At 41.7% G+C, this 26,799-nt stretch overlaps 2 protein-coding genes across 2 annotated transcripts; both read right to left on the minus strand.

Annotated features, from left to right (window-relative positions):
• Window positions 1–136: 136 nt before the first annotated feature.
• On the minus strand, window positions 137–9,887 carry LOC306970109 (uncharacterized protein). The gene is made up of 8 exons (XM_079565958.1): window positions 9,382–9,887; window positions 7,436–7,678; window positions 6,047–6,153; window positions 5,812–5,959; window positions 4,720–4,772; window positions 3,729–3,995; window positions 2,418–2,603; window positions 137–1,828 (listed from the first exon to the last, which is right to left on the minus strand). The coding sequence occupies exons 1-8, from the start codon at window positions 9,635–9,637 to the stop codon at window positions 647–649; spliced, it is 2,442 nt and encodes an 813-aa protein (XP_079422084.1). The 5' UTR covers window positions 9,638–9,887; the 3' UTR covers window positions 137–646.
• On the minus strand, window positions 9,651–26,799 carry LOC306970791 (uncharacterized protein; the record flags this gene model as incomplete). The annotated part of the gene is made up of 5 exons (XM_079566821.1): window positions 26,670–26,799; window positions 15,323–15,475; window positions 11,940–12,047; window positions 9,742–10,546; window positions 9,651–9,667 (listed from the first exon to the last, which is right to left on the minus strand). Exons 1-5 carry the CDS (start codon window positions 26,688–26,690, stop codon window positions 9,651–9,653), a joined length of 1,104 nt encoding a protein of 367 aa, XP_079422947.1. The 5' UTR covers window positions 26,691–26,799.

A 26,799-nucleotide genomic window follows, 5' to 3' on the forward strand; every position in this document is an offset into this window, starting at 1 on the left:
ACCCAGCAGCTCAGTGGAGGAAGGAGTTGCTCCATCGCTCCCTTCCCTTTATCTTATGTGCTAATGCTAATGCTAATGCTAATGCTAATGCTAATGCTAAGATGGAAGATCTCTATGGAAACGTGTAACATTTTCTCTCAGGCAAATGTTACTTTATCACTTTGTTGCCTTTGACGTCCATAACGGTGGATTTTCACAGTTCCGTTCAACAAATGGATGAGACGTTTTACAAACCGTCGCGTGTGCTTCGGACAGTGCAGTGCCTCCAGTGAAGATCGGCCCTTCAAATGATGTCACCAGAAAACTATGAACAGCTTCGGAGCATCCCGTTTTTTAGTTAATATTTTAGGAGTTAATATTAGTGTTTTAATCGATTATGATGACGTTATGGCAGTGTTTTCAAATCTGGAACAAAAGATCATGAAAATAAACATTTAAAAAGAAGATCCGTTGCGGGTGCGATTGTCGTCCAAAGTCTCTATCTTTTGCCGTCCAATCGCAGACCGAGATTCTCAAAAGCAAAACAGGAAATGACGAAAGGTGAAATGCCGGATCTGCGTCGCCGCCATGTTGTCAGATGTTTTAGAGTTTTTAAAATATTAAATTCGCTTTCATCTTTTCTGAATTCTTTATTTTTTTTTAAGTGTCAGCTGTGTTGCGCCAAAGCCAAAGCTGTGGCCGGCTTCAGAACCTCCATGTTCTCCTCTGGGATTTTCTCGCCTTTCGCCTCTTTGCCGTTAAACTCCTCTTTGACGAAAACCACAGACTCTTGCTCCTCGTCGTCGTCATCGTCGTCCCGATCGTCTTCCACAATGATCACGTCGTCGTCCTGCGTTTTCCGCCCCAAATTCTCCACTTCCATGCGCCGCGATTCGGGAACGAACTTGGTGAACCTCGCTCCGTTCAGATCCTCCTCCAGCTTGACCTGGAATGGCGGGAGTCCCAGGAGAAACGCCCGGATCCGGCTCGGAGAGCTCAAATCCGCCGGCTCCTCTTGCATCCTCACATCCTGCCCGCTCACGTGGCCCGACCGCAAATCGTCCGCCGTCTTCTGCCTTTTCCCTTCCTGGAGGTTCAGATTGGCCTCCAGCGCCCCGTCCGGATGTGTTCGTTTCGCGGCGGGCAGCCTCTTGCTAAGGTTCAACGGGAGGTTCTGCTCTGGCGGCGGGGTGATGGGCGAGCACGAGACCGGCTTGGAAGCGCCGTCTTGGGACAGCGCCTCGGAAAGCCGCCGGGTGAAAGTCTGGAACTGGGTAGATCCCAAACGCGTTCTCATCAGCTGGCGGACTTGGACGCTGCAGTCTAGGTCTAAGGGTAGAACTCGGAGTGGGGGGAGGGGCAGCCTGTTGCGATTCGCGTCCGGACTTTGGGATAAGCTCTGAGGATTTTCGGCCATCTTGGGTTGGATGGAATAGACGATTTGATGAGGCGGCTGCTGCTGTTGCTGTAGGTGTTGCGATGGATCTTGTGGATTCAAAGCAGGGCCTTCCAACCCTCTTTGGATCCGATTCCGGAAAACGTCCAGCGAGCAAAGACCTTTGATCGGGCTGAACCCGGAGACGAAATGATGGGGGAGAGCGGAGAGGAGCAGGCCCTGAGTCGGGACTGCAGTAGTAGTAGTAGTAGTAGTAGTATTTGTAGTATACGGAGTAGTAGCGGAGGTACTGTTGTTGGTCGCAGAGCACTGGGGCCGGTCCGTTTTGAGGTCTTGAGGTTTCGGGTGGAAAGGGAGGAAGGGGGCTGAGCGCGGGGATAGGTCCGGCGTGAGGGGCATATTCACTGGGATGAGCGCAGGTGCGATGGGCTGAGGAGTGTGAAGCGGTGGGACCTGTCAACACACAAAAAGACAAACTTAAAAACTTATAACAACATTATATACAAGCACAAAGCACAGCCACTCGTCAGCACACACCGGCACAGAACTTTAACCTCTTAACCCCCACCATAACCAAGTACAGTTTCTCCAGTTTGGTCACACCCAAATCTAACGGTTTCTTGAGTTCAGTGTAATGTCTCATTTGAAAGCTAAGACCAACAAAACAGATCTTTTTCCTTGCATTGTTGCCGTGTTCGTCACTGTTTTGACTTTTATTTTCATCACATTTTTGCCAGTTTTTCCATCACTTTTTGTTGCATTTTGTCACGCTTTCGTAAATGTTTTTGTCCCTATTTTGTCGCTTTAAAAAAAAATAATTGGTTAATGACAAACTGGAGAAAACATGCGCGGTTCAGGTGAGGTTGAAGAGGTGAAAAGGCTTTAGTAGTTTTGTAGTGGGTTACTCATGCTCAATTTAATGAGTCACTGATAACTCTTAAACAATCCCTATCTGGTGTAAAGACAGAGGACCTGATCTCGTGTTTCTAAACGCAGACTATAGCGGAACTTTTTGCGCAGACAAACGCAGTTTAGTCCTTACCCTGTGTATTGAGGGGGGCCTGCCTCTTGGTTTGAGTCCGGTCTTGCCCTCCCCGGCTGCGGTCCTGTTTTTGGCTTGTTGTTGGGCGAGCAGTTTGGCCTGAGCGATTAGAGTGGCCTTGTTCTTCTTTCCCGGAGGACGCCCACGGCCGCGCTTCACCACCACCGTCCCGTCGGGGTTCACAATCTGAGCACAAGAAACGTTTGGATTTTATTATCTACTTTCAGTCTGGTGCGTTCTATTCAAACAGGCTTCAAGTCCTATGGAAAAATACATGGAATATTCACATGTCTGTCTTTTAGAGCTACGCAATCCATCAGAGTCCGATTCAAACGGTTACAATTGCAACCACTGCAATCATTCAGGCAGCACAATATCCATGAGCACAAATATCCAGTCTCCATCGTCATGGTCATATAATAAAACTTTGTTCCTAGTGTCAAATTTGGCATTTTTATCTTTTTTAGCAACAAATTAACGTTAGTCTTTTTTCGGCGAACGTTCATTTGTTAGCCTAATTTTTTTTTTTTAAATGTAACAAATGAACGCTAGCTTGTTTTAGCGACAAATGAACGTTAGCCTTTTTTAGCGACAACTTAACATTAGTCTTTTTTCGGCGAACGTTCATTTGTTAGCCTAACAAATGAATTTGTTACATTTTTAAAATGTAACAAATGAACGCTAGCTTGATTTAGCGACAAATGAACGCTAGCCTTTTTTAGCGACAAATGAACGCTAGCCTTTTTTAGCGACAAATTGACGTTTTTTCAGCGAACGTTCATTTGTTTTAAAAAAAAATTGTGACAAATTAACGCTAGCTTGTTTTAGCGACAAATGAACGTTAGCCTTTTTAGTGACAAATTAACATTAGCCTTTTTTAGCATCAAATTAAGGTTTGCCTTTTTTTTGCATCAAATTAACACTAGCCTGTTTTAGCATCAAATTATTATAGCATCAAATTAATGTTAGCCTTTTTAACGTCAAATTAACATTAGCCTTTAGCTTCAAGGCTAGAACCTCTACATTTGTAAAACACAGAAGACGCCTCCGATGAAGTATTTACATCCTGTGTTTAAAAAGGGGTAACATGTTCTAACATGTAAGGTGACAGCTTGTTCATATCGTGTTCTTTCTATGACCCAACAAAATACACAAAATGCAGACTGGAGCGCTGCAGAGGTAGAAACGACCAAAGTGATCAAGATTACTCAAAATCAAAATGCAGCAAAATTTGGTAAAATTGCACAATTTTGCACAACATGTCAGTGATTTAATGTTTGTTGAGCGTGTACGGAGCCGCGTCGCACTCACCGTCCTGGGAGCCGAGGGCGTGGTGGGCTTCTTGTCTTTGGGCTTCGGACCTGGTTTCCGTCCGGGTTTCCTGCCTCGCATTCCTTTGGGCCGCGGGGGCAGGTTGAATTCTGGGATGCGGATTTCGATGCCCCCCGCCCTGAGATGCTCCTCGTAGGGCAGCATGAGGCGCTCGTAGTGGCGCCGCGTGCAGGTGGCCGCGCTGGTGCTTCCCGGGCAACCGCCGAGCTCGTTGTACACCAGCTTCCACAGGCGGTCGTTCGTCACCTGGAAACACACGAGCGTGAAGCATTTCATCGTACGCCTGAGATCACTTCTAATCTAAACGCTGAAATCTTAAGAGGTGTATTATTGGAGAGTATTTTCATCTGGACTGGATTGTTCAGAAATGTAGGGTGAAGAACCGGGTGGAGCTAAGGGCAGGTTTAACTCTTGACCAGAAGAGGGCGCTCGAAATAAAAACTTCAAAAGTGAACAGATATTGATCACGACTTTCAAACAAGGGAAAATCTACGTTTTATTCACTATCAGGGGAGGTGTGGCCCCCAGACGAGACCGTATTGTACATGTTTTTTTTTATGGTGGGGAAACGTATGCAGACAACGGGGTGAACATGAAAACTCCACACAGAAAGGCCTCACCTGTGCCGCTCAGTTGAAGAAGACTCTTGGACTAGAAGTGTAACATCTTCAATTCTAAACAACCCAGTCCAGATTACTGCTTTTATGAAAAGGGAGAAGCACGTTTTTTTGTTGACAGAAACGTCCAAACAGGAGATCCACAAATGTTCCCCCTCATCACTGTGTGCTAGCGACAGGCCCCACAAACAAACCAACATTGATACGGCTAAAAGTTCATTCATTCAACAATTTTTGGCACAAAATGCGACACAATTATTTCAACGTAGTCCTGTTCAACCTGCATTTTTGAAAGTAGGACCATTTTAAACTCAAGGTTATTCAGAATGTTGATAAAAGATAATAGTGAGCACCTTATCGTATCCTCCGAGGCGTTTCACGATGGAGTACATGAGGAACAGGTTGACTGTAAAATACAAGGACAAAAAGGGAGGTTTGAAGGAGGCCAACAAATCCAGAAAAAACAAAAACAAAAAAAGTTAACTTTTGGCACAAATGATACAAGCACCAGAATTTAAGAATGCTCTTCTCCTTTTTTAATAAAATGTTTGTTTGAAAGAACCAGACCCAATAATGCTATTGAAGTATTTATACCCTAATCATCTCTGAATATTTTAATAATAGTAATAATAGTAATAATAGTAATAATAATAAATTGGTTTTATATGGCGCTTTTCTGAAAACTCAAAAACACTTTACATTGCATTCACTTCTCACTTGGTGGTGTAAGCTACTATTGAAGCCACAGTTGCCCTGGGGGTAGACTCACAGAAGTGAGGCAGCTGTCTGTGCCATCACCCCCTCCGACCACCAAATGTGAGCATCCTGTCCCAAAGTATGTGACTGTATGATTATTGTTCTAATCCCCAGTGTATGTCCACACATCTTCTTTTGGGAAACAAAACATTATCCTTACTGGCCTATTGACAATGTGGATATAAATGGAAACCATTTTTGAAAATGACACCGATGTTGAATTTGCGAGGCGGCTAAAGGGCTTCACTGAAACACAAGGATGCCACATTTGGCACTTTTATCACATAATGAACACTTTGGCCAAAAGTGGGCTTCAGTCGATCCACTAATTTATCCACGCAGTAGTTGCTGGACTTGGCATGTCAATGGTAATCAGTGTTCAGAAAAACATGGATAATGCAGAAAACAGCCTGTTATCCTGTTCAGTTTATTTACTCATTTGCTTCAGTTTCTTTATTTTATTTTTTGCTGTGATCCCCGGGGTAAAAGTTTGTCTTTAGAGTAATAAAAAGACTATAATTAAAAGAACCCTGTTTGTTCCAGTAACTTCAAGAACACTGATCAAACTTGTTGCAAACACGCCAAACAGAGAAAAGCCTGGCGACGCCTGCAGCAACTATCTGCCCCGGGGCAACACGTAGTATCAACAGAAGCAACAATGACCGAGCCGACGGTGCAGTGGTACTGACTCTTCTTGAAGCCCAGGTTGGGGACTTTGTGGATGGGAATGCCCTGTTTGTCCATGAAGGAGAAAAGCTGGTCCAGGAAGAACTGTTCGTCAGGGTGAGGCAGCCAGGAGCCCTCGCAGCCGCTCTCCACGCTGCCCATCACGTTCTCCTGCAGGCAGAAACACAGAGTTAAAAACAACTTCCAAACCACCACGGCCCGTCTTCAGATGCGGAGCTTTAGGCGAGGTTAAGTCACCTGCATACGGTCGATCCAGGAGTCCGGTTGGCTGGAGGTGGGAGAGTCCATACCGTCGCGTCCTTTTCTTTTACGGGGGCGACCTCTGAGGCTCAGAGAGGGGCATCCTGAGGAGGAACAGGAGAGATGATTGAATAAATATGACGAAAACCAATTGTACCTTGATCTGAAACAGAAACTGTGCATGCTTTTTGTGTCGCTCTATTCTGGATTCATGTTATTGTAGTGTATGTTTGGTTTGGTAAGTACGTTTCTTCTTCCCCTGTAGGAGGATTTGTCCTGTGCTTTTCACTTTCACACGTCTGCTCTTCTTGAAGCTCAGGCTCACACGTCGAAAAGCAATGTAGAATAAGTAAAATGTCCTTGAAATAAGTCAATGTGCCCCTGCTTTGAGTAATGCAACAAAAGAGCGACAAAAACGTGACAAAAAAAGCAATGAATAAGTGACAAAAAATATGCAACCGAAAGCCACAAAAGAGCAACAGAAGAGTGACAAAAAAGCGTCGAAAATGTGGCAACGACGTGAGGACAGTGTTAATTTCGTCGACTAAAATATTTAGTCTTAGTTTTAGTGAAAGTGTTTGTTTTTTTCCGACTAAAATTGGACTACAACTAAATTAAAAGTTTCTCATGAGACCAAAACTATGACTAAAATGTCCAGATATTTTAGTCGACTAAAATAAGACTAAATAAAAATGAAAGGGAGAGACTAAAATCATCCAAACTTCTATTGACCGTCTGAAAGAGCCTCAGATCAGATCAGCTCTGAGCTTTGTTCATGTGGAGCAGCTCCATGAAGCAGAGGAACAAGATTAAATATGATTAAAAGAATATTATCAATGCAAAGTCGACTAAATTAGTCTTAAATTTAGTCGACTATATTGACATGCAACTTTCGTCGACTAAAACTAGACTAAAATTAAATTACATTTTAGTCAAAAGACTAAAACTAAATTAAAATATGTTGTCAAAATTAACACTGCGTGAGGAAAACGATTTTTGTAGATTTGGGTAAAGCTGAACTAGAGGAAATGCACTTGGTTCCGGCGGGGGTTATGAGGTTAAATCATGGACACATTTTTGACTTATTTCAAGAGCATCAGCGTCGCCACAAAAATGAGTTTGTTTTGTGAGACTTCATTCCATTCCATTTGTTCAAACAGAGAAATGAGGTTTCTAAATTAAAATGGATTCGACGGGGACATTTCTGAGCAAATATTTGTGTCTAATTTCAGACCAAACTGCAGTTGAATGTGTTTGAGACCATCATCTCTGTGTTTTTGATGAACCTGCGCAGTAAAGTTAGTGGAGCAGTGTCCTTCGTGTACATTTAAGACCTTCATCCTGGCGTGATTAAGTGAATGAGTTCCAGTGCCTCGTTCTACTCACTGAACTGCCAGGAGAAGCAGGCGTTGGCCTCCAGCGTGGGGTGGTTGAAGGTGTCCCTGCAGTACATGACCCGAGTGTGGGACAGCGCCACCTTGAGGCCGCCCAGAGCCAGTACCAGTGGGTCCTGGAGCGTGAGCCCGGCCGCCTGACCCACGGTCCTCCTCTGGAGAGAGTGGTACCGGCAGTACTGAGGGTAACTGAGCACCTTCACCCACTGGCCGTCCGCCCCACCGCCTGCAACATCTGCCAGAGACGATATTCACGCTTTTACATCAAACAATACATCTGCACTGAACTGTGACATCATTCCACACACAAATAATCCATTTATTACAAAAACATGCATGTAAACAATGGTATTTCTGCTTCATAGAGAGAATGTGTGTGGCTGCATTTCGTCTAGAGTAAAACCGTTTCCCACCAGCAGAGGGCAGAGTGTCAGACAGCAGTGAGTCACCTCTGAAGGACATTACATTAGAGCAGCTCAGACACAGGCTTGTACTGTGCATACAGTATATCAAACACACACAAGTATTAGAGAGCAAACAACCAAACTACTGCACAAATACTGAAGAATATAAAAGCATATATAAATCAGAATAATGGCATATAAACAATCAAGCATTACTCATAAATGTTTGTATCTTTTAAAAGCATATTTTACAAACATTTTGTTAAAGGGATATTTCAGGATTTTTGACATAGGGCCTCATTTCCTAGTTATCCAGAGTGTTGCTGATTTCTGGAGATATTTGTTTTGGTAATTCATGCAGTTCTTATATTTGAAGAGTTTTGTGGCGCTAGGCTTGTGCTAGGCTAGTGCATTTCTATGGTATCAGCTACACTGCCCGCTCCACAGTGCCCCCTAGGGAAATCACTTATAACACCAGACTAACCATATAAATGTCTGTGTCGATAGAATCATGTTTGTAATATAACTGACCTGCATCACATGAATGATCGCATTTTGAGGGACTATTTTCTAGTAGATCACTCCGCCGCTGCGTAGCTTATACAACCAGGAAGCTGATGCTGCTCAAATATAAGTTATTTTAAATGCAAAATGACTATGGACACAGACATTTATATGGTTAGTCTGGTGTTATAAGTGCCTCAGGTGCTCTGTGGAGCGGGTCAGACTGTTCTTAATGCAGTGTAGCTGATACCGTAGAAATGCGCTAGCCTTGCACTAGCCTAGCGCCACGAAACTCTTCAAACATAAGAACTGCTTGAATTACAAAAAAAATATCTCCAGAAATCAGCAACACTCTGGATAACTAGGAAATGAGGCCCTATGTCAAAAATCCTGAATTATCCCTTAAAGTTTTCCTCTTGAGATGTCAGATAGTCAGGCGATGTAGGCGTACTATTTGAGAAATGCCTCAAAAGTAGGTCTAGGTACCATTATTTTAATACCAGTTCTTTAACGATACTTGAACGATAATTTTTCAATACCTATACTAAAATATTTGTGATCTAGAACCAGAATATAGAAAAAAAAAAATCTATATAAAATAATTTATTCTGAGTCACTTCCTTTAATGCTGTCCCTGGACCAACAAGCATCAAAACTTTCTTTATATTTATTTTATTTTTGTCTACACCAATGCACTTTGTCACTCCTGGAGGCCACACACAAAGCCAGACTCTTGAATCGAGCTTTACAAATTGTTAATGACGCCTCAGGCTTCCTATTTTAGAGATGCTCCCTTCAGGGAAAAGGTATCGCTCTCTCCAATGTTCTACTTATCGCCATTCAAGTTTCACCAGTTTCTATCCACAAGCTGTGATGACTTTAAACAAAGCACTTTCATCTTTTGTATGGACTTTCTATTGTACAGTATTTTTTAAGTTTCTTCTGTAAACTTTATTTTTTCCGACACCATGATAGTATCGTACCTAGCCCTACTCAAAACTGATAATTATTAGACAACACAGTTTCTTACCCTCGGCTGCGTCTTTCTTTAGCTCCACCTCTTCTGGCATTAACTCCACCCCTTCCGTCTTTAGCTCCACCCCTTCAGCCTTGATCTCCACCTCCTCGGTCTTGACCCCCGATTCTTCCAACTTTAGATCTGCCTCCTCTGCCTTTAAACCCGCCTCCTCGGTCTTCAGTTCCTCCTCCTCCTCCTCCTTCTTGAAACCAGAATCGTCCATCTTTAGCTCCGCCTCCTCCGCCTTTAACCCCACCTCTTCCGTCATGTGCTCCACCTCCTCAGTCTTTGCCTCCGTCTTTTCAGTGTCCAACCCCACAGCTTTCACTTCCTGCTCCTCGGTCTGGTCTTCCGTGCGGTCTTCGATCTGACTGTGGATTCGCTCTTGGATCTGGTCTTTGGTGGGGTCTTCAGTCTGTTCCACAGTTACGTCTTGGGTCTGGTCCGGAGTCGCGTCTTGGGTCTGGTCCGGAGTCGCGTCTTGGGTCTGGTCCGGAGTCGCGTCTTGGGTCTGGTCCGGAGTCGTCACGCCTTCGGTCTGGTCCAGAGTCACGCCTTCGGTCTGGTCCAGAGTCACGCCTTCGGTCTGGTCCAGAGTCACGCCTTCGGTCTGGTCCAGAGTCACGCCTTCGGTCTGGTCCAGAGTCACGCCTTCGGTCTGGTCCAGAGTCGTGCCTTCGGTCTGGTCCGCAGTCGTGTCTTCGGTCTGGTCCGCAGTCGTGTCTTCGGTCTGGTCCGCAGTCGTGTCTTCGGTCTGGTCCGCAGTCGTGTCTTCGGTCTGGTCCGCAGTCACGTCTTGGGTCTGGTCCGCAGTCACGTCTTGGGTCTGGTCCATAGTCACGCCTTCGGTCTGGTCCAGAGTCACGCCTTTGGTCTGGTCCAGAGTCACGCCTTCGGTCTGGTCCAGAGTCACGCCTTCGGTCAGGTCCGCAGTCGTGTCTTCGGTCTGGTCCGCAGTCACGTCCCGGGTCTGGTCCGCAGTCGCGTCTTCGGTCTGGTCCGCAGTCGCGTCTTGGTCCTGGGTGGTCTCGAGGACTGCGTGTGTCCCGTTTGGAGCAGTTTTGGGGGTGTTGGTTCTTGATGGGATCTTCCACCCGTTGGTCTCCTCTAAACACGACCACCGCGCCAAGTCCTCCACCTTCACCACCATTTTTCTGGACACCGCCAAAACTTCATCCTGGAAACAACAACAAAACCAAAACACTAATGTAACTGGTCTGAGGGGGTCTGTTTGGACTGGCCATTATAGTCAGTCATCTGGGACTTCTGTGGCAGTGATATGATGTGATATAGCCGTTTAGTTCCCACCCATTTTTTCATAGAAGCTCCACCTGCTCGTGATCGAGACAGCCTGGACCCACACAGTTCAAAACCGCAGTTCCCCGTAAATGCAATTAAACATAAATATCATGAAAATGCCTTTAACCATCTGAGCCTGTTGCTAGGTACTATTGTTGGCAGTGTTGTTAAAATATGCATATTAGTAGTAACAATTATAGTAATACTGTATGTTTGTATTACATACTGCTGTTTAAAAAAGAGCTACACTACTTACTTTTAACAAAATACAAACTAAACATAGTAATAATGCAGTGCAGTCAAACATTTCCTTTCCCTTCGATGTCTCCATTCTCTCGTGTTTTGTTTTGACGATGTTAGCAACATGTAAAGGCAGATCTCATTCACCAGTGCCCAACCTGATTTGGTTGTGCATCTTATTATTTGTTGGTACATCAACACAAACCATTTAAATGCACTTGGAACTTGAGTGACTTAAATTGTAATCACAAATATATTACCGTTGTTTAAGTAATAGGTCCCTTATATTCCTTAGTTACATAATATGTGTAATATGTGACCCCCAACACTGAGCCAGTAGAATGAAACGTTCTAGCTAGTCCGTATATAAGTATGGCAACGACATGCCTTTGCAGTTATCGTACAAGATAATGTTTAGCGGCTCTTAGAGGTGTTTCTGATCCCACAGAAACTTCACTTATTATTCTTTAATCACATAAATGAGGACAACCGCTTAAAACATCTGGATCGTTCACAATTTGCCATGTTTTAGAAAGAATACATTGAGCGGGCTAACGAACACTGACAGTTTCCCAGACTAGCTGGATTGCTAACGCCAGGATCGAACGCCACTTTTTATTACTCTGATAAAAAATGGCCAATTACCATTAATCTCTAACAAATAAACACAATCTAGAGTCTTTTCTTTCTCAGTCATGTGTAGTTCCCAAATAAAATCTCGTATGATCCGACTCTCTGACCAGACGATGCCCCTCCTTGACATTCCAGGCGACTCCCAGGTTAGGAGCCACTGACTTAGCAAACCGACCAGCGGTCTCTATCATTCAGACTCCATGACAGCACCACCAGTGTCCACTGCATTTCACTTAGTGCTAATTTGATATAAAAATAGATATACCTGAGGACTGGAGTCAGGAGAGCGAGAGCTTTTCTCTTGCCTCCAGCACTTATAGCAGTAACAGCAGCAGCAGCACCAGTCACAGGAGTACTAGCAATATCAGCAATAGTAGTAATAGTGGTCGTAGTCGTACCTCTCCATGGTCCCTGGTGCGACCCTTCGGCGTGTCCTCAGGCAGAAAGTAAAGTCTGGCACTGGCCAACGGGTGGCGCTGTGTCTGGTCCTCCCACAGCAACGTCACCTGAGGAAGAGAGGAAGAAACGTTACAACATTTAGAAACAATAGATACAGACGGCATCTCTGGAATTGCCCATGTATGGTCATGTTTGAAAACAGTTACGGGGGAAAACAACTTGGAGAAAATCTAAACTTTCTCTATTATTCAAAAAACTACTTTGACAAATCGTTAGCCACATAGCATAACTGCCTAAGTCATTTTGTATTGTTAAAATGGCAATAAGAGAAAAACAATGTGTTTCCTATAAAACTTTTTACATGTTTTCCAATATCAAACCAAAAATGAGTTTGGCAATTATGCTATGTGGCTAACGATATGCTGAAATATATAAATATAGTTTTCCACTAAATAAAGAAACAAAGACATGGGGAGGAGCAAAGTGGTTCAACAGCCCATAAATACATAAAAAACAGAGAACGCTAACTTGATGCTACATGTTAGCATCGGACTAATGCTAACGGATAGCTAGCGTAAGCTACAACTGCCGTTTTTTCACTTCTACTGAACAATCTGCTGTGAGAAAATATCCATGAGGGCCCGATTTACACCTGACTTTATTTATGTGATAAATAAGTTGATATTCCACCAGAAAATGGCTAAAAAGAGTGAAAAATTGTGTTTCTCTAAAGATTCTATTTTCCCCCTCGGCGAAGCCACGCCCCCTTCTATGACGAGATGCCGTCTGTATCTATGTTGTGTTAAATGAGAGTTAGCGGAATTTAATAAGCAGGGGAAAAACGTTCTACTTTCAGTCCATTATATTTGAAATATAATACTTTCTACTACACTTCTATAAATCCGGGTTTGTGATTTGTTCATTTTGAAATAATTCACACTCTGTGGCATTCGACAGTACAGCTGCACAGACTCCCAACAAGAAAGGAGTTTTGTCCTTGAACGGGAGGGGAATTTGGGCACAATTTTAGTCTTCTAAAAAGCTACAAAGTTACTGGTGAAAATATTCATCTACACACAAGAATAATACCTTTAGTTATTAATGCACTTTACATACAAATATCTCAAAGTGCTACAAAGACAGATTAAAAAGCAATAGGCATCTACATTATAGATTAATACTTTAAAGTCCCTTCTTAACCGAGCACATTTTCTCCAGTTTGGCTTTACCCCAATCCAAAAGCTTCTGGAAAAAAGGTGTGAAAATAGAGGCAGAACTGAGACAAAAACAATGATGTGACAAAAAAGTGAGAAAACTTTGACAAAAAAGTGACGAAAAATGATAAAAAAGTGACAAAAAAAGTAAAAAAAAAAAAAAAAGACAAAAGTGACAAAAAAATGACAAAAATGTGACAAAAAAATGACAAAAATGTGACAAAAAAATACAAAAAATGACCAAAAAAGATACAAAAAAATACAAAAAAGTTACAAAAAGGAGTTGAATACCCCCCCAAAAAAATGTGATTATGTGAGGAAAAAGATCCATTTAGATGAGTTTTGTAGATCTTAGCTTTCAAATGAGGTGTTACACTGGCCTACTGGATTTGGGTAAAGCTGAACTGGAGGAAATGCTCTCGGTTCAGGCGGGAGTTAAGAGGTTAAAGGACTCCAAGGTTTGTACGTTCTATTTCAAAGAAAGATACAATTTCATTGTAAGTATTGTCTACAGCTATTACGTCAGCCCTTTAAAAAAGTAACAATCTGACACCAAGTAATAAAACCCAGTGTTTTGACCACCATCAAACATATCCTTATGCTGACAGCCATTTTGTGTACGTTGTAGATTTGCTAATGCAGCTCAACACAGGGCTCCAGAAGCAAAAAACACATTCAGAATTAACACAGAATTTATTCAAGAATTCTGCTGTATTTTTATTAAGCAATTGTTACATTCCTTCCTGTAAAATATCTGCGTTGCGGTCAGCAGTTAGCACAAAGCAATCAGCATCTGTCGCGCCTTTAAACTCTTGATATTTGAATCGGTCGCGAAAATCTATGGTTTTGGATGACATGGCTTACTTCCTGAACCAGAGCAGGAACGGAGGTGAACTACATGTTTTATTTGTGACTAGCAGTTCATATTACCGTAAACAATATCCCTTTTTCAATGTTTGTCAGAAAAATAGCAAATAGCTTCCTCTTAATAATATCTCATAATACAATTTCATATAATAAAAAAAAATCTGTACAATCTGACCATTACGCTCTCCCATTACGGATCAATCCTGTCGATACTAAACTCTGTTCTCGACAGTGAATGCACTAAAATTAGCTTCTCTGCAGGCCCACTCAATAATAAAGCAGCATCTATAAGCTCTGACCTACTTACGCACACAAACACACGCTTTTAGGGGATTAGCATCGATCTGACTGGGCGAAAACTGAAAATAAATTGGAGAACGGCGAGATTAATGGCAAACCAAATGGATGTGCAATCTGAATGGTCGCAATCAAGTTGTTAAGGTAGAAATTAGAAAAACCTCCAAATCTCTCCTGTAAAGCACCAATTATAGTTTTATATAAACCCTGCTGACTCTCCTTTACACCTCTACAAACATGTTCAACATATATGGACTTTAAAGGTTTACTAAAACATCTGTGTGTCGGCAAACTTGCTATTCATCGCGAGGAAGGGAGTTTGGCCACAGACAGATCAGAACAGGTTTGGTGGAGGTGTCAGGGAAACTCGTGGAAATCTGCTGACGTAAACCAGAGTGTGGGCTGGCGTTTGAAACAAAACCCTGTCGAAGTCTGTTTTCGATGGGGGATTGATATTCTAAAGTTGTAGAAAACCTTTAAAAAAAAGTCAAATTTTGCATGACATAGGCCATTTACAAATGTGGAAAAAAAAAACGCTTCCTGGAGACGGTGGACACCACGTCATGACATCAGCAGGTGGAACAGAGCTTTTGGAGCTCTTAAAGCAGTACTAAGAAACTCTTCCCCCTAGAGGCCATAAGCGCAGCTGCAGGTGTAGTAGCAAGTTACGATTTTTTTACTTATTAATTGTCTTGGAGAGTAAATACTACGCTGACAGGAAAGACTTTTTTTTGCATTTTCATCTTCATTTTCGTCTCGTTTTTGTCACTATTTAGACAGCAAAATGGAGAAAATGTGCTCAGTTCAGGTGAAGGTAAGAGGTTGATGTGCGGTCATCATAGCGTCACCGCACATTGTATCGTATTATATAATTGGTTATTGCAAAATTAAACGATTGCTACAAAATGCGTTTGCAAAAGAAGTGAAAAATGTGCTACATTTCGAACCGTTATCTCAAAATGCGGCTCTACAGGCCTCTCCGGAAAGCGTGTACTGTTTCTGACCTCGGCGAGACACACGGGCTCCTGGGGGCCACAGCGGATGAAGTAGAACTCCCCCAGTCTGAAGGTGCGGAGCGGTCCATCGGGGCGAGTCCTGCTGCCCACACTCTTATAGAAGGAGAAGGAGCCTCGCTGACAGGAGGGAGCACCCAGCCACTGCGGAGACAAGAGGCACAACGTTCACTCACAGATGAAGCTCAGGGGGGGTTAGACTTTAAAAAGATAATCCTGATACATGTGAATGAAACTGAAGAAAACACACTGTTGTAGACAAGAGTATATAATACAAAGAAGGAAAAGTCGATTCTAAAGGCCCTTTAAGAAGCCATTTTGGGAAACTATGTGTGATTTTTCTCAAGGATTGTAACATTTCTCAGTCATTCTAACCCATCTTTACATTGACTTCTTTTCAGTAGTAAATTCCGATATAAAAAGCATCAGCCTAAAAGCAGACAACATGGCGATTGTGCAGCAGTGGAGTCGAGGACTGCAGAGCGGGACGCCGGCTCCGTTTAGTCTGAGCTGCAGATTGTGGAAGGAATTTTTTTCTCACACACACTCACTAATTTAGGTTTTTCTTCACGGAGCCGAGTTTCAAATGTTAAAGATTAACTCCGAGCGCTGACACACAAGGATATCTACTCACGAGATATCCTTACAGAATACAGTTATTGGGTAACTTTATCATTACACAATGGCCTTTTTATATCTGCCAGTCCCAATAAAGAAAGATTTTTATTCTCCTTACAGGTAACTTGAACTCTTTGCACTTTATCACCATATATATTTTTAGCTCAATATCGATCCATTCTATTGTATTTTTTTATGTTTTAGATTAGATTATGATGATTTCCTTATTTTTTGGTGGCATAAAACGGGCTTCAGTAAAAATCTTTAAGCGTAATATATTCTTGCCTCAATATATCAAACTTAAAGTGATAGTCTGGAAGTCTAAATGTTTTACAAATTTAATAAAATGTGCAAAATCGACCACCTGGTTTTGCATTTTGCTGTAAAGTAAGTAATAATATATATATATATTTTTTTGCAATGTCCATCTTTCCCAGATCTCAGCGACTAATCAGAGTCTAGTATCCTCCTGCGTTGACCAATGACACGAGCTTTTCCTGTGAGCCAGCCTGTCTGGTCCAATCAGGAGGGGAGGGGGAGGAGCTTGATTTACCTTTTGACAATTCTGTCCCTGCGCTCCTCATTTCCCAAACTAAGAAGGGCTTTCTGGTTAAAGATGGAGGGAATTTGATCGTTTATCTTCAAATTTCTCTCTGTCAGTCATCGCTTTGCAAACTTACAGCCTGTCACTTTAACCTCTTAGCCCTCGCCAGAGCCGAGCACATGTTCTCCAGTTCAGCCTTCCCCAAATCTAAAAGCGACTTGGGAAAAACATCAAAACAGCGACAAAAACGAGACCTATTTATGGAGGATGGAAAACGCAACAAAAACAGGCAACAAAAAACATAAAAGCGGCAAAAAAAGGGACAAAAAAAGTGACAAAGTGACAAAACAGGCAACAAAAAGTGACAAAAGTGTGACAAAAAATAAAACCACGACAAAACAGGTGACAAAAACGTGATAAAAAACACGACAGAACAGGTGACAAAAAAGTGATAAAAAAAGCAACAAAAACACAACAAAACGGGCAACAAAGTGACAAAAACGTGATAAGAAAACCAAAAAAGTGGCAAAAAAAGTGACAAAACAGCAAAACAGGCAACAAAAAGTGACAAAAGCGTGACAAAAAATAAAACCACGACAAAACAGTTGACAAAACCGTGATAAAAAAACACGACAGAACAGGTGACAAAAAAAGTGATAAAAAAAGCAACAAAACGGGCAACAAAAAAGCAGCAAAAAAGTGACAAAAAAAGTGACAAAACAGACAACAAAACGGGCAAAAAAGTGACAAAAACGTGATAAAAAAAACAAAAAAGTGGCAAAAAAGTGACAAAACATCAAAGCAGGCAACCAAAACGCAACAAAACAGGCAACAAAAAAGTGACATAAAAGCGGCAAAAAAAGTGACAAAAAAAGTGATAAAAAACAAACAAAAATGTGACAAAAAGTAGCTTTGAAATGAGGCGTTACACTGGCCTGTAGGCTATCAGCTCCAATCAAGAAGCTTTCAGATTTGAGTAAAGCTGAACTGGAGAAAATGTGCTCGGTTATGGAAGGAGTTAAGAGGTTAAAAGGTTGCTACGGTGACATTTTTTCCCTTGAAGCTCAAAACAGTGCAAGCGCTTTATAGTGGCAGCCTGACCCCTGTCACTTTTGTCACATTTTATTTTATTTTTTAAGTTTTGGGGGCGGCTCTAAACACTCCAACAACAGGAACCATTGGTGCGGCGTGAAAAGGCATGAAAAGGCCAGACAGGAAGTGACCAGTGAACATGAGACAGAGGTCACAGAGAGAGAAGAGTGAAGTATGACTCGCATCAGGTGGAAAATATAAAAACGCATCAGAATGGCTCAAATACTATAAAAATACCAGTGTGGGTCAAACAACTCCCACGGCTCAAGGTCAGGCATGTTCTGCTCAAATCTATGACGCTGCAATTATTTCAGTGATATAATGTCCTCACTGTGGGCTTATTATGTGTAAAACTTGCCAACCCTTTACCTGAGACCTCGACAAACATATACTGAAATCCACGTAGTGCCCAGTCTCACAGCAAGAAAGTCCTTGGTCCGGGCTGCACTTGTAGCTTAAAGCACATGTTGTAATATTGGGGGCTTCAAGGGGCCTTTAATAATCCTTAATCTGAGTAAATGAACAGACACAGGTCCAGAGTTTAATCTCACATTGTTCTGTTCAGCATAAAAAACTGCTCACATAGAAGCTGCATGAAGGAAAAGTATGCTAGAAATAGAAACCCCCCAAAAGGCACGGAAACTAGTTTACTGATAGTTTACAATACTAACGTCATGCGCACCCCCCCCCCCCAATATAACAAACAGATTTATGTCATTCTAAACAAGCGGACGTCTAAAAGCAGTCGTTTCTCAACTGGTGGTCAGGACCCACAAGTGAGCCACAGGACCATTTTCAGTGGGTCACGAGGCTCTCCCTGGGAACACCCCTTTCAAAATGTACACTGGATATGTCAGAAAATGACTTCAACAAATGCGAAATGATTTCCTCCTAAATAAAGATGCAGAGAGGAACGATGTGGTTTAACAGCTCACATTTGAACTGCTTGGGCTTGACACACAAAAAGCCATTTCTCCAGTGGGTTGGAATGTATTTGGATCAGGACTCGACGTATTTAAACTGCATATGACACATAAGAAAACAGTTCGCACAATCATATTCAAGAGTTTGCTAAAGATTTGACCCAGCATTTTTGTGATGTTTATAGTTTCACTTCCTTATTGGACACAGACAGGAAGTGACATATATAGAGGCAAACCATTTCTAAACTGTCGACCATGTTTTGTCAATGGGAAATGTGTCTATGGAACCATTAACTTTTCTGCCCACTGAAATTGCTGCTTCACTGAAATTAAATGACAATTATTACTTACAACAGATGTTATCCATTTAAATAAGTCATTTTCTAAATCATTAAACCCTGTCATATGCACTTTAACAGGCAATAGCTGTTAGCATGTAGCATGCAGCTAGCTTTGAAGGGCAGTTTTTTTGCTTCAACTGGAAAATTTGCATTTTCTACTGTAACAAAGAGTCAAAAACTTTACACGGATCCGATTTGAATTAGAGGTGAGATGAAGGGGGGCCTGAGGGCCTGAAAAATCCAGCCCGACCCAACCCGACCCAGGCCTGGCAGAAAGCCCAGCCCGACCCAAACCCAGCCAATAGAGTTCGGGAATGTGACGTCATATCGCTAAGCATTATGGGATTAGCAGCCATTGTAAACTAATGGAGGTTTTAAAAGTGAAAATACTGGAGTTATTGTTCACATTAAAACACTTGGACACCACAGTGCGTTAGATGTATTTACCAGCAGTAACTCAGCAGCTAACGGAGTCGTTCCACTGGTTTTTTCTCCACTTTTTATACTGTTTTTAGCTAATGCTAGTCTATGGAAATGTATGCTAACAGCTGCAAAGATGGCGGATCTCCATGGTAACTGTGGACATTCCCAAACTCTATTAACCGAGCCTGCAGATGGCGGCTGAAACACTGAAACATCTGTAATCTTAGTGTCTGACCAAATGAACTCTGAAAGTGATACTAAAAATACACCAAACCTATAGCTCATACTTTTATTAGAGATAATAATGATATTATTCATTAATAATCAAATAAAAACGTATTGAAGCCCGACCCCAACCTGACTCTCATGCGTGACATCTCGGCCCTCGGTCTCAGGCATAAAATCTTACCTCTATTTTGAATTAGCTAAATCTGTTTGTAGTCTGCCGGAAAAAAAACACATCTAGTGACGACAGTGACAAAAAAACAGTGCTACTTTTCTTCCCCCATGTCAGGCCACACCTTGTGACGCTTTGACATCTGTAAACTGATATTGCACCGCCTGAATAATTCCAGACTGTACCACTGGCAACTATTCAAATTGCAATTTTGATTACAATTATATCCTGCCAACCCCGTAGTTCAGACCTTTACAAACAACTTCTGAAATGCACGGGATTCTTTAATTAGTCCGTACTTCAGTCTCTCAAATGTTAATGTGTCTAAAAAGTACCGCTACACCGTGAACTGACTGAAGCTTAAATTGGATGTTCATCCCAAATATCAGCAGCAGGTCGACCGGTTACATGAGAATGAGCCTAAAGCCAGGATCCGAAATAAACTCCAACCTCAAAACCAGTTTCCCCAGTTTTCGCCTGGTAAGAAAAGTGGGACGAATCACTCAAACACAACTTAAATTTCAGCCGCTTTATTAGATAAACCACTTTGACAAAAGCAAAAACAGATCAGACGGGAGATTATCCCTGTGACAACATATCGAATATGAATGAAAAATAAATAAAACCAGCACTTTGTGAGGTTTTGATAAGACTTCGTCAACTTCTGATAGGATAGTTCCTGAGGATAGGCCCAGTCAGATATTCACCAAAACGAGCTCATGGGAAACAGTTTCACTGCATCACTGGCCTGTTGTCAGTCAAAAGAGCCGGAAATTTCAATAAACATATAAAAACGTATTTCAAATGATAAATAATATTGCTCCATAAATGACGTGCGGAAGTAGCCGAAAGCCAAAGGCAGAGATGAGTTGGGACAGTTGTTGAATGATTCATGAAATTGAATGAAAACAACAGGGAGGCAGAAGCACAACAATGTGGAAGTATAAAAAATAAAAAAAGGCCGACAAAGTCCACTGATCCCATACACCAGGGGTAGGCAACTTCAGGTCCGCGGGCCAAATCCGGCCCTCCGGCAAAGAACCTCTGGCTATGATTTTGAAGACGATATTACTAAACAAATCAGAGATCAAATGCCTGTTAGAAAACTCTAAAAATGTGCGAAATATAGTCAATTCTTTAAAAACTTCCAAACAAAACACCCAATTAGGTCATGCATTGGGCTGGGTCCCGTTACAGATTCTGCCTCAAACTCCCCCACATTAGAACAATACACAATCATCTGCTTTCAAAAGTACTTGGGTTTATGTGGACAGCGCCCTCTTTTGGAGGAGTTCAGCTTCCACCTTGCCCCGATATTCAGAGAGTACCTCTGGGGGACAGCCACGTGACTAAAACAAATCTGGGATGGAATCAGAAAGCGTCTGTCTAAAACACTTAAACGGGCTAGATGCAAGTTCGCCATTTTATACTCACTACTGCCACCTCAGGCCATACGTGTAACTGCACCTTCTATATTAAACTCGTGCATGACGGCAATTTGGGCCGAAGTGACACATTTTTGAGTGACCGTACAGGATTTTAGAGGCAGTTGTGGTGAACAGGTCTGAGCTCATTCTACACATTAGGACATGGCTGGAACATGTAGGGGGAGGAAAATACTTAATTTTTAAATTTTTAAATTCCTTTTAGTCCCTTTAAGTAACTGCTTTATGGAAGCTTTTATCTGTTGTAGCTGAACCTGAGATCGATTCTGATCGGTTTATCTCTCAAACGCCAAAGACAGAAGAAAAAAAGCCTCTTGAGGTTTGGTTACAACAGCAGACGAAACTTTGATTGCAATTTGATATTGATAGGCCGACACCAAAACCTCCAATAATCACAGCATATGCATTTTTCACTTTTTTTGTTGCCTTCTTTTAGTCTTTAGAGTGGAGCATTGGCAGAATCAAACATCTAATTGAGCATAACAACTGTGTGGCAGGGCTATTGTTTTCATTCACACGCTGTGGTGTCGGACTCGGTATCGCCGGCTTCTCTGAGCCCAATTATCGGATCAATAAAAACGAAAAATATTGTAAATAGTTCACTTAGACTCTTCTTTGGGTCGCAGCTTGTTGGAAGTGGGTTCTGAAACTTCACCGGTCGAGACACAAGCTTATTTGGATAGAAGAGGTTTGTTGTTGTTTTTTTTGCTGCCACTACTTACTTTGCAAATGTGTGCAAACTTCTTTAACTGTATTGTGCCAAGGACGCTTAAAGGCTTCTGTAAAACATGACACAGCAACAAATTAAAATATATGCCACCAATTCATGTTAAACTGTTCCCACATCAGCTATAACCAAGAGCAGAGAATGATGTTTCCTTGCTATAAACAAAAAGGAAGTTGACACATTTCTGGTTTGTGAAATTTAAAAATGGATCATAGGAAACGAGCTTTTAAGTTTTGGAGGTCACGTCTGGATTTACTTTAAATGTCAGTGATCCTGGACAGGTTTCAACTTAATCCTGATTTATATTTAAAAAGGAATTGCAAAACTAAGTCCCCTTCAATAAAATATCAAAAAAGTGATAACTGTAAGCCGCAACACTTAAACACAACATTAAACGGTTATTCCCCATTGCCGTGAGAAGAAGTCATAAATGATTCATGAAACTAAAAATATGCTTCACTTTGGCACAAATAAATGGACACAATAGCTTCGGCTGCAGGATTACTCGCCACAACCGTCGGGACCCGGGTTTAAGTAGAAACTGGGAGTTACAGGGAGCGGCCATTTTGGGAATGTTTGCAGCATTTCTTTGTATTGATTAAGTGTTTGACTGAGATGGGGGCAGGTTCAGTTGTTAATCTGCAGTTGGATCAGGAGGAACAGTTATATTCTCATGAGGAATATTCCACTGTGTGTGTGCAGGAATGGGAGAGCACACACTTCACTTTTAAAATGATACGATGTTTCAACAACGTGCGTTCTTATCAAAGCTACGCCAAACATCACGTTGCTTTTATCAAAATTAAATGTATATTTTATTGGAGAAAAAAAAAACTTTCTTCAGCACAAATTAAATCGAAAATCAAAACTGTGACCTTGGTTTTGAAATACATATCGAATGTTGATTAAAGTGAATTGTTGCGTCCCGAATCAAAATGCTGTCGTTTTGACTTCATTTCAAAATAATATTGGCTTTCACTTGTATTGCACTTCACAAGCGTGTGCTGACAAGTTTCTTAAAGTGCTACACACGTCATTATTCATTCTCTCCAGACTTAAGGAAAGCTACTGATGTGGCCACGGCTGCCCAGGGGTAGACTGACTATGAGACAGCCAATCTGCGCCATTGAGCCCCAACATGACCACCAACCAAACACTCACACACTACATTCAAACACGGGCGGGTGAAGAGTCTTGCCCAAGGACACGACAGTAGCACCTGCGGGAGCCGGGATTCAAACAGAGCTGAAACAACTAATCGATGATTGAAATAGTCTGAAACTACTAACTCGTTCACACAGACTCAAATAGAGCAACAATGACATGAAAACGTAGCATTTTGATGAAAACCTATTTTGATTTTCAAGTTAGTGTATGTAGTTTTTGTACATTGTAAATTTCATGAATATCTGTCTGTGTCTAATACAATCAGAAGCAGAATTAACTTCAAGAGCCTCCAACAAACATTCACTTTAAATTTACTGCAGCAACATGTCCTCAAGCGGCGCCACTTAAGCTTTATGTGATCATTTTCTTTTTTTTAAATAACATTTTCATACACCATTCACAGCCAAGCGATTAATCGTAAAAATAATCGATAGACTCAGCCCAGGACAGAGCGGTCATGAGCAGTGATCAGCTGCGAGAGTAGGGTTAGTGAGAGAACAAAAGTTGAGAGTAGGCTTTGAATAAAGGGGAGGGGCTTAAGCCAACCCCTCCCAGTGGTCTTTATCTAGTCCAGTGGTTCTCAAACTTTTGGAGCCGCGACCGCCATTATAATAATTTGCGGTTAGTGACTCCCGCCCGTATGTATGCATCTTATTTCATCCTGCTGTTGGGTCACATCGTGGGAAACTGTGTGACCCTTAAAAAAAGGAAGGAAGGAAAAATACAAATGGCTGAACATAATAATATAAAGAAGAAATAATAACACAGTAAAGTAGCACACACCGGCTACAATCACATTATAATAAGGCATTCTTTTTTTTTTATCTACATGATCTGGCAACCCACACATTTTTCTCCCAACCCCCACAGGGTTGAGAACCACTGATCTAGTCCACCTGACTTGCTGACGAAGCCTTTTGGATGAGAGCCGAAGCCGCCATTTCAGTTTTGAAAAGGTCATCGACTAATTTAGTGATCAAACGATGATCTGCACTGACTTGAAAACATACGCCGTGCACTTTTTTTCAAATTAAAGATTGAGTTTCCATGTTGTAAACACATCCAGAGGCATCAACGCTTGAGAGAGAGAACTGAAATATGAACTGCTAAACTAATATAAGACGCACTTGCATTTCAGCACATGTTTGTAGAACTACACATTAGCTGTTTTTGTGCAGAACAACCAAGACACGGGTAAAACATCCAAAATATTGAGTATGTCTTTAAAGCAACAACATTACTTCAACTTTAAATTATCTAAAATATCAAAACTTCTGTCACATGTTTGCTCAGGGAGAAGGGCAATCCAAAGTTTAATTCAAAAATAATACTTCCTAAAAAGTGAAGAGTAGGCCTACTGTGTGATAAAACCACAAAACAGTAACAGAGTACTGCATGGCTCTGTAAGGACATTTGGTTCTCTGCAGAGGACATACCAGCATTCGATTAATAATGCCAGCACTTCACTGCAATTCCTTTGCCATTTTGATTTGACTACAAGTCCAAGTTAACATAAGCAGCAGAGCCAACAATTCAATTCACACCCTTAATTATTATTATTTTTTACATGTTTGCAAAATGTGCTATAAAAAAGCGTTCAAGCATAATTAATACTTATGTGTTTATCATCGAGAAAATTGAAAAATCACACCGGCCAATTAACACCAATATACGACAAGCACAAAAAACTGAATCTTACAAGTGAAAGGCACAACTATAAAGAAAAAAGTTTGATATTGGGATGTATTGGGATAGTTTTTGCCAAACTGCCCAGCATACGCATAACAGGAGACTAAAAAAAATACATAAAACACGAACATCAAAGCTAAAACAAAACAAAAAAGTCAATTTAACATATGTCACTTAAAAATATTAGTGGATGAAAAGATTTGTTGATGATATTTATATCTAACCTGCCATGGAATTCCATCAAATTGACCACAAACCACTTTCCCCAAAGGCAGGCCTCTCCAATAGTGCTTTTATAATGTATGATTTTGGCCTACATAGAACCAGCCGCAGGAAAATGCCAAAAATAGCATGTTATCAGAACATATTGATGTCCATTACTAAGCAAAACAACGACATTTCTCGATACAAATAGGATTAAAAGCACAAGTATGTATTTATATAGATATTTGTATTTTTTTTAATGCGGAAATGTTGTCAACCGTGCGAAATGTGTTTGCATAATGCCTGTGTGGCTTTTTGAAGGAGAACCACATGTAGCAGAGCTCAGCCTAGCGGTGGAAATGGGTCACTGCACCTATAAAAAAGAAAAAAGAAAAAAGAAAAACATAGGCTATAATATGAGCCTTGAGACAGCCCCTGTGTCTAAAATGAATGCACACGAGACTTTGAAATGGCAACCCGTCATTTTCTACGACAACACGTAGATAAAGATACTCGCGACGCAAGCAACACAAAAAAAAAAAATCACACAAAAAAAAAAAAAAAAAGGGAAGAGGGAGGAGGGAGGGAGGGAGGGAGTGAAAAGGCGATATCAATAATAAAATGTCCCCTGCTAGCATAATAAATACATGAATTAATCTAAATGGCAACCACGCGACAGGGTCGACCTTGGCCATATCCTGTTATTGTACTTTGAACAAAGGGAATGACAAAATATTACGAATAAAAAAGTCGATATTGCGGAGGGAGGGGGGAGAAAAAAACAAAAAACACAAGCTGCATTTTTTATATCAAAGCATTTCCTACGACTGTTCAGTAACAAAACAAAAAAAACATGGCTGTCCAAATTAATACTTTGTTGCATTGATGCGAAGTGCCCTCGCGCTCGCGCCCCGTACGATATTTCCATAAGCAACAAACTCTGCATTTTTAATTTACATTTTTATTTTTTTAAAATGCAAAGGCTTTCTCGCCACAACTGCCGGAGACGACGTGTCGAAGGGCTGGCAACATGTTACAAAATAAATAAATAAAATAAATAAAAAAATCCGACGCTAATGTTGCTCCACCTCGTCGACAATTATCACAATCTTAACTAAGAGAATTTTTTTTTTTTTTACGTGGCGTCGATAAAGAAGCGATTTTGACCACACAAGCCCGAGCTCGTCCCATTTCGGGTCAAATACGTGGACGAGCCCGAGAAAAAGTTTGGGGGTATTTTAAAGCAGGCACGACGCCAAAAAATGTAATTTTATTTGGCTAATGTTTTCAACTCTCTCGGGTGGGGGTTGGTAGCCAAAAGCTGAAGCCGGAGAGAGAGAGGGAGGCAGAGAGGGAGAGACTGGCGACACGACACAAAGAAATTAATCATTAACACAGCGAAAATATCCCCAATATCAAAGTGATTTTGAGCGTGGGAGCGAGGGCGAGTCGAGCCCCGGCGGACGGCGAGGGCTCGGGGCTCGGTGTCCCCGGTTAGAAATCGCAATATATCAGCCGCCTTATGCCGAGCCATGGGGGGGGGAGGAAAAGTTGCCTGGATAAAGTTGTAATTGCAGTCAGCTCCAACTCTCCCCGGTTGGCAAAACAATCAATACGACGCGGCCGAACTGAATGAAATAAAGCCCCGAAAAGCCCCGGAATTGACGCGATCGGATGCGGAAAATATTCACGCGTCGCCCCGTTCAAAAAACGAACCCGAGCCGGGCCCCAGAAAATGACATTTATGAGCTCGATATTACGGCGTTACCTGTATTGCATTGTGCTCCATTGCAGTCCTGCATTCCCCTCTGTGTAAGGCCCCTCTCCGATTTCACCACCACCGCCGGGACTCGCCGACTCACAACCAAACGCACCGCCGAGGAGGAGGAAAAAAAAAA

Source organism: Gobius niger (genome assembly GCF_951799975.1).
Source record: "Gobius niger genome assembly, chromosome: 11".
Lineage (NCBI taxonomy): Eukaryota > Metazoa > Chordata > Actinopteri > Gobiiformes > Gobiidae > Gobius > Gobius niger.